This window comes from Vicugna pacos, chromosome 5, assembly GCF_048564905.1.
Source record: "Vicugna pacos chromosome 5, VicPac4, whole genome shotgun sequence".
In the NCBI taxonomy this organism is placed as follows: Eukaryota; Metazoa; Chordata; class Mammalia; order Artiodactyla; family Camelidae; genus Vicugna; species Vicugna pacos.
The window spans coordinates 79,463,687-79,481,317 of NC_132991.1; the positions used below are offsets into that span (position 1 = coordinate 79,463,687).

The 17,631-nt window shown below is 43.6% G+C and overlaps 1 protein-coding gene across 2 annotated transcripts; it reads right to left on the bottom strand.

The window, feature by feature from the left end:
• Positions 1-2,939: 2,939 nt before the first annotated feature.
• On the bottom strand, positions 2,940-6,076 carry LOC140696663 (C-X-C chemokine receptor type 2). Of its 2 annotated transcripts, none has more exons than XM_072962119.1 (2): positions 5,999-6,076; positions 2,940-4,578 (listed from the first exon to the last, which is right to left on the bottom strand). In XM_072962119.1, exon 2 carries the CDS (start codon positions 4,568-4,570, stop codon positions 3,497-3,499), a length of 1,074 nt encoding a protein of 357 aa, XP_072818220.1. In that variant the 5' UTR covers positions 4,571-4,578; positions 5,999-6,076; the 3' UTR covers positions 2,940-3,496. The 2 variants fall into 2 exon arrangements, with proteins under 2 accessions (XP_072818220.1, XP_072818221.1); XM_072962120.1 differs by lacking the exon at positions 5,999-6,076 and adding an exon at positions 5,961-5,989.
• Between the last annotated feature and the right edge of the window lie 11,555 nt (positions 6,077-17,631).

A 17,631-nucleotide genomic window follows, 5' to 3' on the forward strand; every position in this document is an offset into this window, starting at 1 on the left:
CTTCTGGTGTACAGTGTAGGGATTCGGTTATATATATATTCTTTTTCATATTCTTTTTCATTATAGGCTATTACAAGGTATTGAATATAGTTCCCTGTGCTGTACAGTAGGACCTTGCTATTTATCCAGTTTCATGATATTCTCCTTGTAATTCCAATTGGACAAGATCCTCTGCCCAAGTTCAGTAGATAGTCTGTGAGAATTGTTCCACATGTAGATGTATTTTTGATGTACTTGTGGGAAAGAGTGAGCTCCACGTCCTTCTACTCCACTTCTTGAAGCCAACGACCTCCAGATGAAGAATCTTGAGTTTAAAAACAGACTAGCAGGATGGATAATAGCAGTCACGGTGAGAGCCCAGCTGTTAGTCACTTGTGGCTTTCTGGGTCAAACCCAGAGAACTTTGGTCCCTCTAACCTCTGTGTAGAAACAGCAAAATGCTATACAGGCATGCCTCCTTGCTCTATTGTACTTCTCTTCATTGTAACTTGCAGATACTGTTTTTTTTTTTTTTTACAAAGGTTGAAGTTTTGTGGCAACCCTTACCTCAAGCAAGTCTATCAGAACCATTTTTCCAACAGCATTTGCTCACTAGTGACCTTTGATGTCACTGTTGCAAAAAGATTATGATTCACTGAAGGTTCAGATAGTGGTTAGCAATTTTCAGCAATAAAGTATTTTTAATTAGGGTATGTACATTTTTTAGACATAGTGCTATTGTGTACCTGATAGACTACAGTATAGAGTGAATATAACTTTTTTTATATGCACTGGGAAACCAAACAAATGCAAGCAACTGGCTTTATCTCGCTATTCACTTTACTGCAGTGATCTGGAACCAAAACCACAATATAATTCTTGATTAGTGGTCATCTCTGGGAAGATATCTCTGGGAAGACCCTTAGACCAAAGCGGAGATTATCATTTTATTTCATCTGCATCTAAGAGACTTTCAGCATCTAAAATACTCTAAGATGCAAGTTGCTGGGAAAGAGGCAGTCTTAAACCACTATGGAATAAAATACAGATTATCAATTAATATTTTTGCTGGAACCAGTAAGAATGGGCCACCACATAAGGAGGCAACAGATAGTAAGGGGGCCGTGGTTGACCAGAAGGGGAACTGTGTAGGGGGAAATAACATAATTCAACATGATAACTTGGGGGCTGGAATATTTTTACCAAGCCTACAAAACAAATTTCCAAAATTTAAAATCAGCAAGCATTGTGCAGAACACACGTTCACATCCCAATCCCTGTCCCCCATCCAGTCGATGATGTGTACCCCATCCCTAACCCCAGTTCCATCCCTGACTCTCTCCCATCTCTGACCTTTGCCCCACTCCTCTCTTAAGATGCACCGCATCCTTGGTCCCAGGCCCATCCTGGACGTTGAGTTCCTCCCTGAGGTGAGCCATCTCCCTGACCTTGACCAGATATCTAATCTCTACCCTATCTAGTGAACGAAACACCAGTTTTTGATATTTTCATACACCATGTTATTTCAATACCAAAATCCTGGTATCTTTACAGGTCTGAAATCCAAACCATTGAGCTATACTCAGAGAACTACACACTCCATTTAAAAATCTAACTGAACAATGTGTATTGTTTGAAGAGAATTCTGACTACATCCCTGCCTTGTTTAAAATACTTCCAAGTTATTTACTGCTGTTTGGTTCCCACTTTGCAGGTTACTAGCGAGGCCAAGCTACTTTTCAGACATGTATTAGTCATTTGTATTTCCCCAGACCCAGTATGTATCCTTATTTACTTACTGAAGCCCCGATGGAGTTGTCTTTGAGGCAGCAGAGGATAAAGGAAGATGAGCATTGAGTTACACAGTAGAAGGGGTGGAAGGGGAATTAGGGGAGGGAGGGAGAGGACAGAGGTTGCCAGGCCCAGTTCCCAGCCTTCCTCTTTGGATTCTTTCCACATTCTTCTGTCTTCTCTCCTGAATCAAATGTATCTCTTAGGGCTTGGGCCCTTAACTCCTTCCTCACTAACCTGCTTGTAGAGTCTCAAGTATACAGTCCAAGGCATCTCCATCCTGCTCTCAGGAAGAGCATCTTAAACACAGCTCCAAAGAAGATGGTGACCCTTCCAGTGATACCGTTTTGCTCCAGCCACTAACTAGACTAAATAGCAGCGGCCACTATTATAGCCACTAATCCACTCCTGACATTCACTCCATTTCTAACACCCCTCCCTGAGGCTTACCCCCAAATTCATCCCATTCCTAAGCTTTACTCCATATCTGGTCCCAACCCCATCTCCACCCTCCCTGAATCTCACTCAACCTCATCCTCAGCCTCTATTTCTGGATCTCTCCCTATTCCTGACATTCATCCTTCTCTGACCATCCACCTTATCACAAGCTGCCATCCCATGCCTGGTCCCCCTAGACTTCATCTCAGACTCCAATCTCAACCCCATTCTGAGTTAATTTTTGTATGTGGTGTAAGGTAAGGATCCAATTTCCTTCTTGTGCTTGTGCATATCAAATTTTTCCATCACAATTTGTTGAAAGACTATTTTTTCCCCATTGAATAGTCTTGGCATCCTTGTTGAAAATCATTTAACCATTTATGCTTAGGTTTATTTCTGAACTCTTTATTCTCAGGTTCTCTTTATCCTTTGGCTCCATCAGCCTAAAAACATCAGGCACACTTTTTGCCTCATTGTCAAAATAGTGGCTGCCTCAGCTCCACACATCATATGTTATAACTATATTCAAAGACAAGAACCAAGAGTGTGTTTGTGTGTGTGTATGTGTGTGTGTGTATTTAATCAGGAATATTTCTTAGGAGTCCCTTGGCCCCAGTAGACTTCCTCTTAAGCAATGGTGCACAGAAGCCACTTTGTACCTGTTTGTGAAAGCAGATTATTACATTTTCTAAATTTCCTGAGCTAGTTGCTAAACACTATCACCCTTGAAATCGGCCATGGTGGGAGCATTTATTTACGCCATAGAGCATGGCAAATACTACAAATCAGGGCTTTTCCCCCAAGAAGAAAGGTTTACCAGCACACTACTACCTTTAAGTCTTATTAGTCAGAACCAGATGATATGGCCACTCCTGGCTGAAGAGAGTCTTAGAAAGTGAGTGTCTGTCATTCTCAGCCTCTCTCAAGGGACTTTGCTAGAAGGCAAGGAAAGAGAAAGTTGGGGAAGCAACTAATGATGTTTGACATCACTGGTTCCCAATGGTGGGAACTTTTATAGTTACTTAAAAGAGTGTCTTCAAAGACTCTCTGCCAGAAGACAGAGGGCTGTGGGCTCAATGGTTGGATGGACCAAGCTCTAGCAGTTGACATGGTGATTATGGTAAGAGGTGGGGCCAGGGCACACAATGGGGGCCTGGTAAGGATGTGGCCTCAGCAACTCCCTGTAACCAGAATGGCAGGCTGCCTTGACATGCAGACTGTGAACAGTCAGAGGATATGAGGCTTGGAATGGATGGTGAAGGGAAGGGAAGAGCCCTGTGCAGGGGTCTTAGAGGGTGGTAGAAGTGTTCCCTGAAGAAGAGCCAACAAAGGAAGGCCTGCTGTCCTTGACTGAGAACTCTTTGCTGATCAGGCCATGAATGGCCATGATCCTGAGGAGTCCGTGGCGAAACTTCTGGCCAATGAAGACATAGATGAGAGGATTGAGGCAGCTGTGGAGGAAGCCCAGGATCTCAGTGGCATCCAGGGCCCGGCCTATGTCATTGCGACGCTCACAGGTCTCCGAGATCACCCGCATCCTCATGAGGGTATCTGCGATCAGGACCAGGTTGTAGGGCAGCCAGCAGAGCAGGAAGACGAGCACCACAGCAAAGATGACCCGCATGGCCCGGTGTTTCTGCCCCATGTGGGCCGCAAACAGCGTGCGCAGGGTGAATCCGTAGCAGAACAGCATGACCAGCAGGGGCACGAGGAAACCAAAAGTCTGGGGCAGGACCCGCAACACCATCCGCCATTTTGTTGTATTGGCACCCAAGTCTTCATAGCAGACTGGGCTTGAATAGGGCGGTCGATAGGCCTCACGGAAGAGAAAGACGGGCAGGGCCAGGATCAAGGACAGGGTCCAGATGCCTAAGCATATGAACTTGACCCAGTGCCGCTTCTGAGTCAGTGTGCGTGTGGCATGGACAATGGCCAGGTAGCGGTCCACACTGATGCAGGCCAGCAGTAGAATACCACTGTAGAAGTTGACTTCCTTCAGGAGTGAGACTGCCTTACACAAGGGTGTGCCAAAGATCCAGCCCTTTGCTTTGGAGGCAGCCCAGATCGGCAAGGTCAGGGCAAAGAGCAGGTCAGCCATGGCCAGGTTCAGCAGGTAGACATCGGTGACAGAGCGGCCCACCCGGCTGTATAAGATGACCAGCATCACCAGGGAGTTTCCCAGCAGGCTAAGCAGGAAGACCAGGGCATAGATGACAACCACGGCATACTTGTTGAGTGTCTCAGTGTCTATCTTACAGGGAGTATAATGTTCTTCTGTGGGTGGCGTGCCAGTGAAATTTCCAAACTCATCATCAAACAGCCAATCAGTGTAATTCGAAAAATCTGCCACGAATATAGTCATGGTTTGATCTAGTTGAAAGATTAGAAGGAAAGAAAGATGGTTTAATAACTCAGATTCAAGTCGTTCTCATCATGGATGGGAGCACAGTTACTGGGTTATCTTTTGCTTCTCTGCTGCCTTGGCAACCGAAGATCCCTTCCCTCACCTGCAACCCAAACTTCTTTAGAGATCAGCTTCACCATGCTGTCAACTTCCTGTAACTCTGAGGTCTGCCCTGAGTATGGGAAAAGATGAACTACAGGGGGAAAAAATGGATTAAAGGGAAAAAAATGGATTACAGGGAAAAAAAACTGCTATTGGTCAGCCCTATAACGGCATCAACTCTACCTAAAACACTACCTCTGTGCTCTCTTTGACCGTCTGCATCCCCAGCCATGTCTGTGCACTCACATGGGAGGACCAGGTTGATCCTACATATTCGGGGCAAGCCAGCATTAAGAAAAATGGAAGGAGGCAAATCTGCTCTCGGATATCTCTTTCTATGTCATCTTCCCTCCTATGTCCTTCCTGATTGTTGTTTGACCTTCTTAAAATCTGCTGAGGGAAGGAAATGACAGCAGTGGGTTGCATTCAAGCGTACTTTAAGCCTTCTATCGAGAGGAGCAATAAATGTTTTGTTCCTCTGTCTAAAGGAAGTGTTAGCATTTGAGAGAAGTTCCCATCCTGGTCCCTGAAATCACGCCTAAACATCCACAGACTCATCCAGCTGTCTTCAAATATCTTTTTAAACTGTGAAGCATTGGTTGAAGCAAAATCCTACTAGAAGCCCAATATGTAAAACAGATAAAAGTTCATCTACTGGGGAAGGAGGAAGGGTTGCTCTCTCTACACAGACAGCTGCTAAGAGGTTCTGCCAAAACCCCCAAGGCTCTTCAGAGATCAATCTGAAAACCTAAGGAAAGTTACCAAGACTGAAAATAAGAGTAGCTGGTATCCAGTCCTCATTCTATCCTGATTCTATCATTAATAAGCTGTGTGACCTTGAGCTGGTCCTTTTCCCTCTACAGATTTCCATTTTCTCATCTGTAAATTGAAAAAAATGGAGTAAATAACCCCTGAGTTGCTTCCAGGCCTGAGGTCCTATGAGTTCATTCAGATCCATGTATTTCATTATCCCTGCCAGTAATGCATTTTCACAGCAGACAAAGTCTTAAAGCAAAGCAGTAAACATCCAACTGGGGAAAGTCATCCTCTTCCCCATAAAAAGGAGAGGTATGAAGAGAGGAGGTAAGAAGGCTGTGGCCTCCTTGTCACCAACTACAGCCATAGATGAGGTCAGGTTTGAATATACCATCACAAGGGAGGCAGCAGGAAACCAACCGAGCAGAAATCACAGGTCCAAGACAAATGGATGCATTTTCTAGAATAGAGTCAAAGCAAGTCGCCCTACCCCAGTGACAGTTCTGGCAAACAGAGGTGGCTTCCTACCTTAGTCACCAGTCATGTGCATCCAACTGTAAGAGCCTGGAGCTCAGAGACCAGAGTGACTTCACTCTGAAAGGGAACTTGATGAATAAAGTGAGCTAGGGAAGCCACACCACAGCACGACACCTCCCTGAGCCCTGCCCACATCTACATTTGGAGAACAGATTAAGGCAAATGGTCACAGTGCATCAGAGACTCCCAGGGTCCATATGTCCCAGCAGGGAAACCAGGCATGAAGATGGAGTTAAGGGTCCATTATCTGAATTCTCCACTCTGTGGATGACTAGTTCTATTCTCTTCTTTTTCTTGCATTTATTTTCATTTGAAAGCTTCCAACTTGCCTGACATGAATAAAGGGGAAAGGACTTGACTTTGTACAGTAGAGACTTCAGAAGGAGTCCCATGTAGGAAGGCCTTGTGGGAGTCTGCCACTGGGAGGGACTAGAGGGAAACTCAGTGGGAAGGAGATGGAGATTGCTCTTGAGCTGTATTTGGACAGCAAGCACACAATTTTTACTGAAACTCTAAGCTTCTTTGAGGTGGAGATGTTGGTGGAGATTTGGCAGGAGAACTAATCCCCCTCCACTGCCAGCTGCTCCTTTGAGCAACCACTGCCAATGAACCATTCTTGATTAGAATGGTCATGAGGCTGGGGGTCATTCTTGGAGGCTGGGTGGACAACAGGGAGATCACGGGAGCTGGGGCAGCTGGTGAGTGGAGGAGTAGAGGTAATGTCATTCTCCCTGCTCTCAGTAATGAAGGATAACATCTCTGGGAATCCGCCTTAGCTGCTTCCAGCAGCTGATGTCTGTCCCTTGGCTTTACCTCTGGTAACCACTTCTCCATGACAACATGAAGGCTATTGTCCAGTCATGAGGTGTTTACAACTGCAGCCTGCCCCACTAGACAGTAGGCTGCTGGAGACCCTCTCTGATTCATCTTCAGAGCCTCTTCCAGGGAATCGAGGAAGTGCTCACTCAATGGTTGTAAAATAACTGAAGTTAGACACATCTCCTTTGATTCCTGCATCGTGGATCCCCACTGTGACTCAGAGTGTCCATCACTTGCAGTCATAGAGTCTATATAAGGAAGATATGCCTGAAAGTTTCACTTCCATACAGCCAGGCTGGTCTGTCTGTCCTTTCCAAACTGTCTTCTACTGATTAGAGTTAGTGCTAATCTGTGCAAGTGTAAACTCTGCCCCTTCTGTAAATGCCAAATTTATCTTGGCACTGTGCCTACCATTCTGCCACTGGCAAGCATATTTTTTAAACTAAGTCATGCTCTCCTCCTGGATTCTCTTATTATTTATAAGTAATAGCAGGAAGTATAAGGAAGCAATTGCCCTGGGGCTACCCAAGCTTTGCCTTTACAGGTGCTCTGATGCCTAGACTAGAATGGACTTGAAGATGGGGTAGTCCCTGTAGGGAACAGTCATTCCTCCTATTAATCTTCTAGGGAAAAGGTAGCTCCTGGGCAGAAAATGGGGAACACAGGAGAAAATAGACTGGGATCTGGACTGCAAAAGTCTACGTGCACTCAAGTGCAAGCTGAGAGAGTCTTTGCCACAAGGGGGCAGCAGCCACTGGACACGGAAATCTTTGCAAGGAAGGGATCTATTGAGAAAGATCAAAGCAAGAGCGGCCGGATCTAACACCTAGCTCTAAGACCCTCTTTGTGTTTAATTCCCTTCTGCTTTTCCTAAGCCCTCAGTCAAGTTGGTTCAGCATTCCAGTTTATTTCAACTAATCACTCGGGTATTAAGGGAGGGTCTGATCCTCCCTCCAGCCTGAGGAGTAAAAAAGAAGGAGCCCCTTCTGGATGAGCATGGAAGTGGCAATGATGGTAGCTTAGGTCTCCAGTGGGAAGATGATCTGGAGGACAAGAGTTGAAAAGAATCTTTCCCTCCGTGGTAAGAAAGAGCATTTCACTGAAGGAGGGGGAAAGGCACATACAGATGAGCTTGGAATAAAATTTTATCCATTTGAAAATGTTTCAGCAAGTTCACCCACCCAACATATCTTCTGTACCTCCTTTCCCACTTATAACAGCTCCCTCTTAGATGAATCTATGTTCCTAAGGGGAAAGCATTTTTCCATTCTGTGCAGAACATCCAGTGCCACAAACATTGTTATGAAATGTGCAGCTCGAATGCCAGTCCTCTGGCAAAATGTGGAGGTCTGTTCTTGCCATTCTGTTTTAGAAATGGCAGCTTCTATGCACAATATGGCTATAATCATATCTATTTCATCCCTCTGTCAGCTTTGATGCCAGCATCAGCATTTCTTCACATCCCTGCAGAAAAATCTACCTGGACCTGGGGAGCAAAGTAGAGGCAAGGGAGGTGGAAGAGAAGGTTTCACTCTTCTCCCCCAGTGATGGTCTCCATTGCCATAGTGACAAGTTTGTGACCTGAGATGATCCCACTCAGAGCCCAGTTCAGGATGGCTGTTTAATAACTGTGGAAAAGCAAGTATGTAGTCTTGTTGCTGCTGCAAGCCATTTTGCTGCCATAAATGGCCAACCAGTCCAAAGACAAAAACTAGCATTTGGAGGAAGGCAGAACCAAGAGAATCACAGAGACATGGAGCCAGTGTCCTGAACATACCATGCCCAGAGGTCATCTTCTCTGTGTACTTTTCAGTTACAAGAGCCAATAAATTGTCTTCTTGTTAAGACCTGTTCAAGTGGTGTTTTCTGTTACACATAAGCAAAACTGGGCCCACAGAGAATTCTGAAGCCAACAGTGATCTAGGATGAGAGGAGAGGGGAGGGAATGGCAGCGTGTCCTGAGGTCGGGGCTGTGACAGTCAGGACAACAACAGGACTTGGCAGGGGTGTGACCTGGGCAGGTGCAGACTTCCCAACCTGATTGCCAGGCTCTGGTGGAACCCACAGAGGAACCTGGGAAAACGAGCAGATGAAAACCCATCTGAAGCACTGTCCTGAATGAACTCAGACATCCTTACAAGGGACCCAGAAACCCCTGCTTTGGGGCCAGGCAGACTATGATTCAAATATTGGCATTCCTTTAAGAGTTTATGACCTTGGGCAGGTTTCTTAACATGTATCAGAATATGCTTATCCTTATCAAAATGGGGATACTTGCCTCATGGAGCCATGTGATGATGAAATGGGATGAGATCACGAGCTCTAAAGCCAAACCACCTCGGTGCAAATCCCAGCTCCGCCCCTGGCCAGTTGGGTGCCCTCGGGAAGTTCAGATACTCACTCGGTTTTCTCCTCTGGAAAATGAGAATAAAAGTAGGAGGCAGCTCATAGGATTGCTATGAGGATTGATGAGTTAATACATGTGAAGTGCTTAGCACAGTATCTGGCAGATGACTTTTCGCTGTCTTTATAAAGACATATTTATACACGACACGACCCCCACAGTGCAATTGGGGGAATATGTACCAAACTCACTAAACAGTACAAATTCTCTGACCCTGCAATCCCACTGAAGGTGAGGGAGGGAAGGAAGGAAAGAAGTAGGAAGGGAGAGAGGATGGAAGGAGGGAGGACAAAGTTTACCAGAAATAAATAAATAAAATTTGATTATATTTCAATGCCCTTCAAACAACTTTTATACAAATGGGTTCTGTACAATGGAATGTTATGTTTCTAGTAAACACAATGTATAACTACAATCAATGCTCTGGAAAGATTCCTACAATAGAACGCTGAGTGGAAGTAAAGGTAAGGAATATATATATGAATATATGTGTAAGTGAATCACTCAGCTGTACACCAGAAGTGAGCACACTATAAATCAACTATAATTCAATTTAAAATTTTTAAATTTAATAAATAGATAAATAGCACTGTGATGGCCGTTTTTCCCTCTCCTCACTCAGATCTGCCTGTCCAGCTAGGTTTGAGAGCAGATGTCCAGGACTCCTCAACCCTTAAATCTACAGTCTCCTCCCCCTCGGGGCCTCCGTGCCACCACCCAGTTCCCTGATGTACTTTTCAGGCTGGGTTACACACATGTTTAGGACTCTTTCTCTCCCACTGGACTGTGAATAGGCAAGACTCTGACACGGAGGAGTGATGAAAAAAGCATCCCTTCCTACCCTCCTCTGTAAAGAACTCTATTTTGCATCCTTAGTGCCCAGCAAAGTGTGTGACATGTACTAGCAGATGCCAAACAGGGAGCAGGTGTATGACTCTGCAGTCGTACAGGGCCCTGTGCTCAGAAGAGCCCTGCCTTTGGGGTCTAATGCTCTGCGGTCATCACCTTGAGATTCTTAATCGTCTTATCTTGGAATTTGTGTTTCATGAGTGAAGTCTGATGGGACAATGGAACGTGCATAGGGACTTGGAGCTCAGCTCACGGGCAGTCCCACCTCTTGTTGCCTCCCAGGGATGGGGGGCTCAGCCTCTCACTCCCCCACCCCACAAATGCCCCCAGCCTTAGGGAGTGCATCAATAAATAGCAAATAAAAACACTCTGTCCCATTAAGAGAAACACCATGGAAGAAAGAAACAAGCTTTTTTTTCCCCTGTGTTTTGGAACAAGGAGCCCTGTGTTTTCATTTTGCCCTGGTTCCTGCAAATTATGCAGTCAGCCGGGACACCAAATAAGTATTTGTTAGATGGGTGAGCCATTGAAGGAAGGGAGAGGAGATCAGTGGCAGACTGGACTTTTTACCTGAGCTCAGGTGATGGCAAATCTATCCTTCCAACAGCTCAGACCAGAATGTGTGGACTCATCCTGGCCACATCTTTATTTCTTAAACCCCCAACACTCAATCTACCAGAAAATTCTGCTGGCTCTTCCACAATAAATTTCAACTCCTGTTTTCTCATCTCCTCTACTGCCGTTGCCCTGGCCATCCCTTCTCACCTAAACTGCCAAAGCGACCTCCTGGTCTTCCCTGCAGCTGCCCCTTCTCCTCCACGCTATGGCCAGAGAGATCTGCTTATGTTTTAAGTCAGATCATGTCACGCTCAATGTCTCCAAAAATAAATTTTACAGCTTTCATTTTTTAGTGTATTTTTTCAGGTTTTTTTAATTGAAGTATAGCTGATTTACAAAGCTGTGTTAGTTTCAGGTGTAGAGCAAAGTGATTCAATTATATATATACATATATATGTATGTACATAATTCCCCAGATTCTTTTCCATTATAGATTATCACAAGATATTGAATATAGTTCCTTTTGCTACACAGGACTTTGTTGTTTATCTATTTCATATACAGTAGTGTGTATCTGGTAATCCCAAACTCCCAATTTATGCCTCCTCCTTCTAAGTGCATTTTAAGTAACTTCACAGTGGAGAAACGTGGCAAACACTACCTTCACCAAATGAGGAAGGCTGATGTCGCCAGGGATGTTGTATGGGTCTCACGTACCTCCGAAATAATGTGAAGAGAAATACATCTGATGTGGTATTCTCTCCAAAACCCATCACCCTGTCTGATCATGGGAAAACACTGGACAAGCCCAGATTGGGGCGTATTCCTCAACTAAACAGTGGCCAGCACTCCTCAACATTGAGGGTCATAAAAAACAAGAAAAGACTCAGCAAAAGTGTCCCAGACCAAGAAGACTGAGGAGCCATGCCGACTGAATGCCCTGGGGAAACCTGGATCAGATCCTGATTCAGAAAGAGGAGATAATGGAAAAACTAGCAAAATCCAAATAAAATCCGGAGTTTGGTTAAGACTTGTTTTTTAAGTTGTTACCTATTTTATTTTATTGAGTTTTGTTTTTTAAATCAGGAATAGGTATTGAATTTAGTCAAAGGCCTATGAAAAAAAGGCCTATGACCTTTTTTTCTTAGATATGTTAGCATGTGAATTATATTAATAGTTTTCTAATGTTGAATAACACTTGCGCTGGGGGTTATATCCTACTTAATTATGAAAAAAAAAGGTGAATTTGATACAAGTCTTTAGGGAGTGCGGGATATAACTCAGTAGAAGAATGTGTGCTTAGCATGCACCCAATCTCCAGTACCTCCCTTAACAAAAAAAGAAAGAAAAAGAGAGTCTTTAACATAGCCTTTAAGCCTCTCTATTGCTCCTCCACCTCCTGCCCCTGGGCCACAAACTGGGGGAGGGGGGAGTTAAACAACAGAAAAGTATTTTCTCACAGTTCTGGAGGCTGATAGGCCATGATCAGGGTATCAGCAGGGTTGGCTCCTTCTGGGGCTGGAGGGAGAATCTGTTCCATGCCTCTCTCCTAGCTTCTGGTGGTTTGCTGGCAATCTGACATTCCTTGGCTGTGGAAACATCACCTCAGTCTCTGCCTTCATCTTCACATGATGTTCTCCTTGTATGTATGTGTTTGTGTCCAAATTTCCCCCTTCTTATTAGGGCTCCCTCTGATGACCTCATCTTAATTAATTACATCTGCAACGACCCTATTTCCAAATAAGGTCCCATTTTGATGTACTGGAGGTTAGGACTTCAACATAATAATATGGGGGGAAGAGACACAATTCAGTCCATAGCATCCTCTAATCACTTCCTCCTTTGTCCCCCAGAGCTCTGCTCCAGCCTTAGGGCATTGCCTCCATCACTCACTCCTTCCGGAATGCTCTTCTGTAGATGCCCCCCCCCCATAAATCCCTCACCTCCTCCAAGATTTAGCTCAAATGCTACCTTCTCACTGAGGCCCACCCTGTCTACCAAGTTACAGCTGCATCTCTCCTGGAATTGTTGGTGTCCCTTACCCCACTTTATTGTAAACATTTTTCTCTTCCCACACTTACCACTTCTGAACCTACTGTATAATCTACTTATCTATTATAAACGCTATTGTTTATTGTCTCTCTCCTCTCTAGAATACAAGCTTCACGGGGACAGTGATCCTTATCTGTTTTGATCACTGTGTACGAAGTGCCTAGGAGACAGCTTGGCAATTAGGGTGCCATAAAACCTTGTTGACGTAAGGAAAAGCTAAGGGAAGAAAGATGGATTATATTTCTAGAGACTAGGAGACCTACAAGTGGCTTGCTTTCTGTTTATCTCATCTCCGGCCTCTGGGAAATTACACTGAAGGGAAAGTTGACCCCACCATGGCTTCTGAAAGCACAAGACCACTAGCCATGTTGACAACACCTGAGATGAAACGAGCGAAAAAAGAATATAATCCTGGTGGCCAGGGGTTGTAGTTGCAAGATCAATCCAGAAGAGGGCAGCATTACCCTCAGATCAAACTAAACACAGGGTGGAAGGCAGGCGGCCTGGCCAGGCAGGGCCAGGACAGTGCGGTGGGCAGTGAAATAATTCCTGTGAAAATACCCTCTACCCCCAGGAAATTGGATTAGGCAGCCAACATGTAGAACCTAACACCACCCTTTAAGGTCTGCAAACCTTTTCGCATTCATTCATTCTCCCTTTAACATCCTCCCAAGATGAGAGTTTATCAATTGCCAGAGGGGTGGGCATGATTTGAGATGACCAGTTGAAGTTCATCACTCGTGTGGCCATATCTCAACTGGTCACATGCCTCAGGCACCTAATAGTCCTGTCCCCGTGGCCATCCCCCCCTTACTCCACAGACTCTTCCTTCAGACCAGTGGTTTTCAGCCTCCTTGCGTGAACCCACACTTTTAAACACAGCACACTTAGACACACTTGGCAAAGCAATTAAAAAGTACGTTTAAGAAAACTGGAAATCCTTTGACAGTTTTCTTAGAGCTCACTTTTTGGTCCTCCAACACTGTTTTAGTCAGCTCGGGCTGCCATCATAAAATGCTGTAGACTCAGTGGCCTAAACAACAGATATTTACTTATTTCTCAGTTTTGGAGGCCAGAAGTGGGATCAGCATGCTGCCCTGGCCAGGTGCTTGGTGAGAGCTCTCTTCCTTGCTTGCAGACCGCTGCCTTCTCTGCAGCTAGAAGTGTCCTCACAAGGCAGAGAGAGAAAGCGCTCTGGCCTTTTCTTCTTATAAGGATGCCAATCCCATCATGGGGGCCTCACCCTAATGACTTCATCTAAACCTAATTGCTTCCCAAAGACCCCAGCTCCAAATACCACCACAGTGGAGGCTAGGGTTTCAGCACACGAATTTTGATGGTCCTGGCAGATTCAATGTCTGGGGAAGACCACTTTGTTTATACTACAACTTTTGTTACTTTTTTCTAATTCTACTAAAATGTAACCACAGGAAGTGATCTCCATTAAAGTGTTTTATTCTTCAAAAAACAAAAAGAATTTTGAAGGGACGCAAACATTCAGCCTGTAACCAGCACCATGTTGGTTAGAATGATCCCTTTCCTGATGGCGCTCTCTTACATAGTGATGAGGGGAGGTTCTAGCAAGTGCTAACAAACTTCTGTCTTTAACACACCCTCGCTCCTTTTCTCTTGCATGCAGCCAGCTGCACCAAGCTCTATCCCGGGTCTCAATCAGCATAATCAACATTCTGTCTGACAGACGTGGCTGCCAAAGTAGTATCCTTGGTTGCGGTACAAATAAACGGCACAAATGTTTACTTGGGGGCGGAGAGGTTGGAGATGGGAACTGGGCAGATGGGAGACAGGTGGGAGGAAGACTTTTCATTAATAGCTTTCAATATTTTTTTATTTTTGAAACATGTGACGTGGGTCCCCTTAGAAGTTTTAAATGTGAAATACAATCTTAACATGTTAAAAATGAATAACTTAACCATGGGGGTGGGAAGTATGTGGTGCTTCTGGGAGCCATCCTTGAAGCTCTGGCATCTGTAGCTGTATGTCTGCTGTCTCATCTCCCATTCAGAAAGCCAACTCCAGGAAGCATCTTCTGGGGTCCAGGGCCAGAGACCTGTTGCTTCTCTTAGTTCGCGTCAATCCAGACCCTTGACTCCAAATCCACTCGCCCTGGACTTTCTTGGTCCTTGTCTATTTCCGGTCACTGGTCTGTCTAGCTGCCTACAGTCTCAGTCCCTCCACCACAATCCAGGGCGTCCTGGCCTCTCCTCTTCTCCCACTAGGCCCTCTCTGTCTGTGTTGTTTCTAGATGCTATTCCAAATATCTCCACAAATGTCCTCCCCTACTCTCCTAGGCACCAAAGAAACCCCACACCCTGGGTTTTAAACTCATCCTGGCAGTGAATTCTCATTGACTCGCCTGGAATATTGAAACCCAACTACTTGTCCTGGCAACATTCCTGTTTCCTTTCACTTACTATAAGGCCCTTGATTTATACTTGAATATACATAGTATAACCAGCTTCCTGCTCAAATTACCTCTCCCAGCTCCAATTCCGCAGATCCAATCAGCCTGCAGATGAGTTTCCTTGGCTACACAAGGTTGGTTTCCTTGTTTGTTCATTTTAATTAGAATTGATTTTCCACTTACTACAATTTAGACTTTTTCACATTTAAAAAAAAATCTGAATCTCTATGCTCTCTTCTAAAATTTGGAAGATAGGGTAATACTGAGCCCATGGCAAAAAATCAGCTGAAGTTGGTACAGAAAAGAGATCCTAGAAATAGAACCACACTCACACCATCATTTGATTTTCAAAAAAAGTACCAAAGCAATCAAATAAGGAAAGGAAAATTTTACACAGAAAATGGTGGCGGAATAACTAGATATGAGAGAAGTATAAACTTTGACTCCAGCATTATACACAAACATTATTTTGAGATGAATCATAGGCCCAACTGTAAAAGCTAAAACTGCAAAGCTTTTAGAGGAAAATGTGGATGAATATCATGACTTGGGGGTAGGAAAATTGTTTTTACAAATCAAGGAATGCAATAACGTTTCATTTTTTTTTAATTAGACTTTGTCAAATTTTTTAATTCCTGCTCATCAAAAAGACACCATTGGAAAAATAATAAACAAGCCACAGCCTGAAAAAAAAATTGCAAAACATATATGTGACAAAGGACTGGCAGCCAGGGTATACAAAGCATTCCAAAAATAATAAAAGACAAACAACCCCCACAAAATGGACAAAGATGTGAACAGATATGTCACAAAAGGCAATATATAAATAACCAATGTGTATATGAAAAAGTGTTCAACATTGTTGGTCATCACGGAAATACAAATAAAACCGTAATGGAAATACCACTACACAAGCACCAGAATGACTCAGGATAAAAAAGAGTAATAATATCAAGTGCTGGTGAGGTTGTGGAGCAACCAGAACTTCCGTATATTGTTGATGGGAACGTAAAATGGTACAACCAATCAGGTAAAAGTTTTGACAGTTTCTTATAAAGCTAAATATACTCCTCCTCTATGACCCAGCAATTCCATTTCTAAGACTATACCAAGTAGAAGTGAAGATACATGTTCACAAAAGTATTTGTACAAAAATATTAATAGCTTTATTCATAATAACCCAAAACTAGAAATGGCCCAAGTGTCCACCCATAGAAGGATGGATAAACTGTGGCATATTCCTACCCAAATGCAATGGAATGCTTCTCAGCAACAGAAAGGAAAGAACCACTGATACACTCAACAACTTGGATGTATCTTTAAAACTTTATGCTGAGTGAAAGAAGTCTTACACAAAAGAGGACATACTGTAAGGTTCTGCTTTTATAAAATTGTAGAACAGGCAAAATTAATCTATGACGAAAAATAATCAAAACAGTTGTTACCTCGGGGGGATGGATGCAGAGACAAACTGGGGAGGGACATGAGGGCACTTTTAGGAGTGATGGTGGTGTTTTCTATATTGGGGATATTTCTCAATGGGGGTTGAGATAACAGGAGCACGTATTTGTCAAAACTTAGTAAATATACCCCAAAGATCTATGCACTTCATTGTATATAACTTTTACAGCAAAAAGAAAGAAAAGGAAAAAGAAGGAAAAAATTTACAGCAAAAGAAAAACTTACAAACAAATATTAACCTCTAGTTAATGCTACACATACTGATGTATTTAGGGAAAGGTGTACTGCTGTCTGCAATTTACCTTGAAATGTATTAAAAAAAATAAAATGGATGAATGAATATAAGGATGGCCAAATGGATAGATATGAGATAAGTAAAATGTTTGTAGTAGAATCTAGGCAGTAGATAGACAGGTATACCCTGTAAATTCTTTCAGTTTTGCTTTGCATTTGAAATTTTTCACAATAAAATGCTGGGGAGGCAGATCAGCTGGCACTCAGTCTTGGCTAACTCCTTTAAAGCAGGGTGTACACCCTCCAGTTTGCCACATTTCCCACCCTTCCTTATTGTCTCATGCCCATACTGCTTCACATTACCTGCACCCCTCAGTACAGGGATGTTTTATCCCAGACACGTATGGTTTTCCTAGTGGTTATTACATAAATCTCTGGAAGAGGCAGAATAGCATTGTACCAATTCCACCACAACCAGTTTTGTGATCTTGGGCTCATTAATTCTCCTCTGAGCCTCAGTTTTCTCATCCTTAAGATAAGTAAAGTGGTGAATGCAAAGTTTTTAGCACAAGGTGGGCACCAGGTAAATGTTGACTATTATTATAGAGTTTAATATATTGACCTTATAAATGTAAACAGAATAACAACTACATTTTACAGTAAGAAACTCTATAGAGTTTAGACTCACATGGTAAAGAGTAGAAACAATATTTTCCTGGAAATTGTCCTATTTGCTTTCACTAAATTTTCTCTCTCATAGGAAAAGTTATCTTTTTTCAACAGTTGTTTAACAAGCACCTACTTAGAGACTGCAATAGAGGCTTC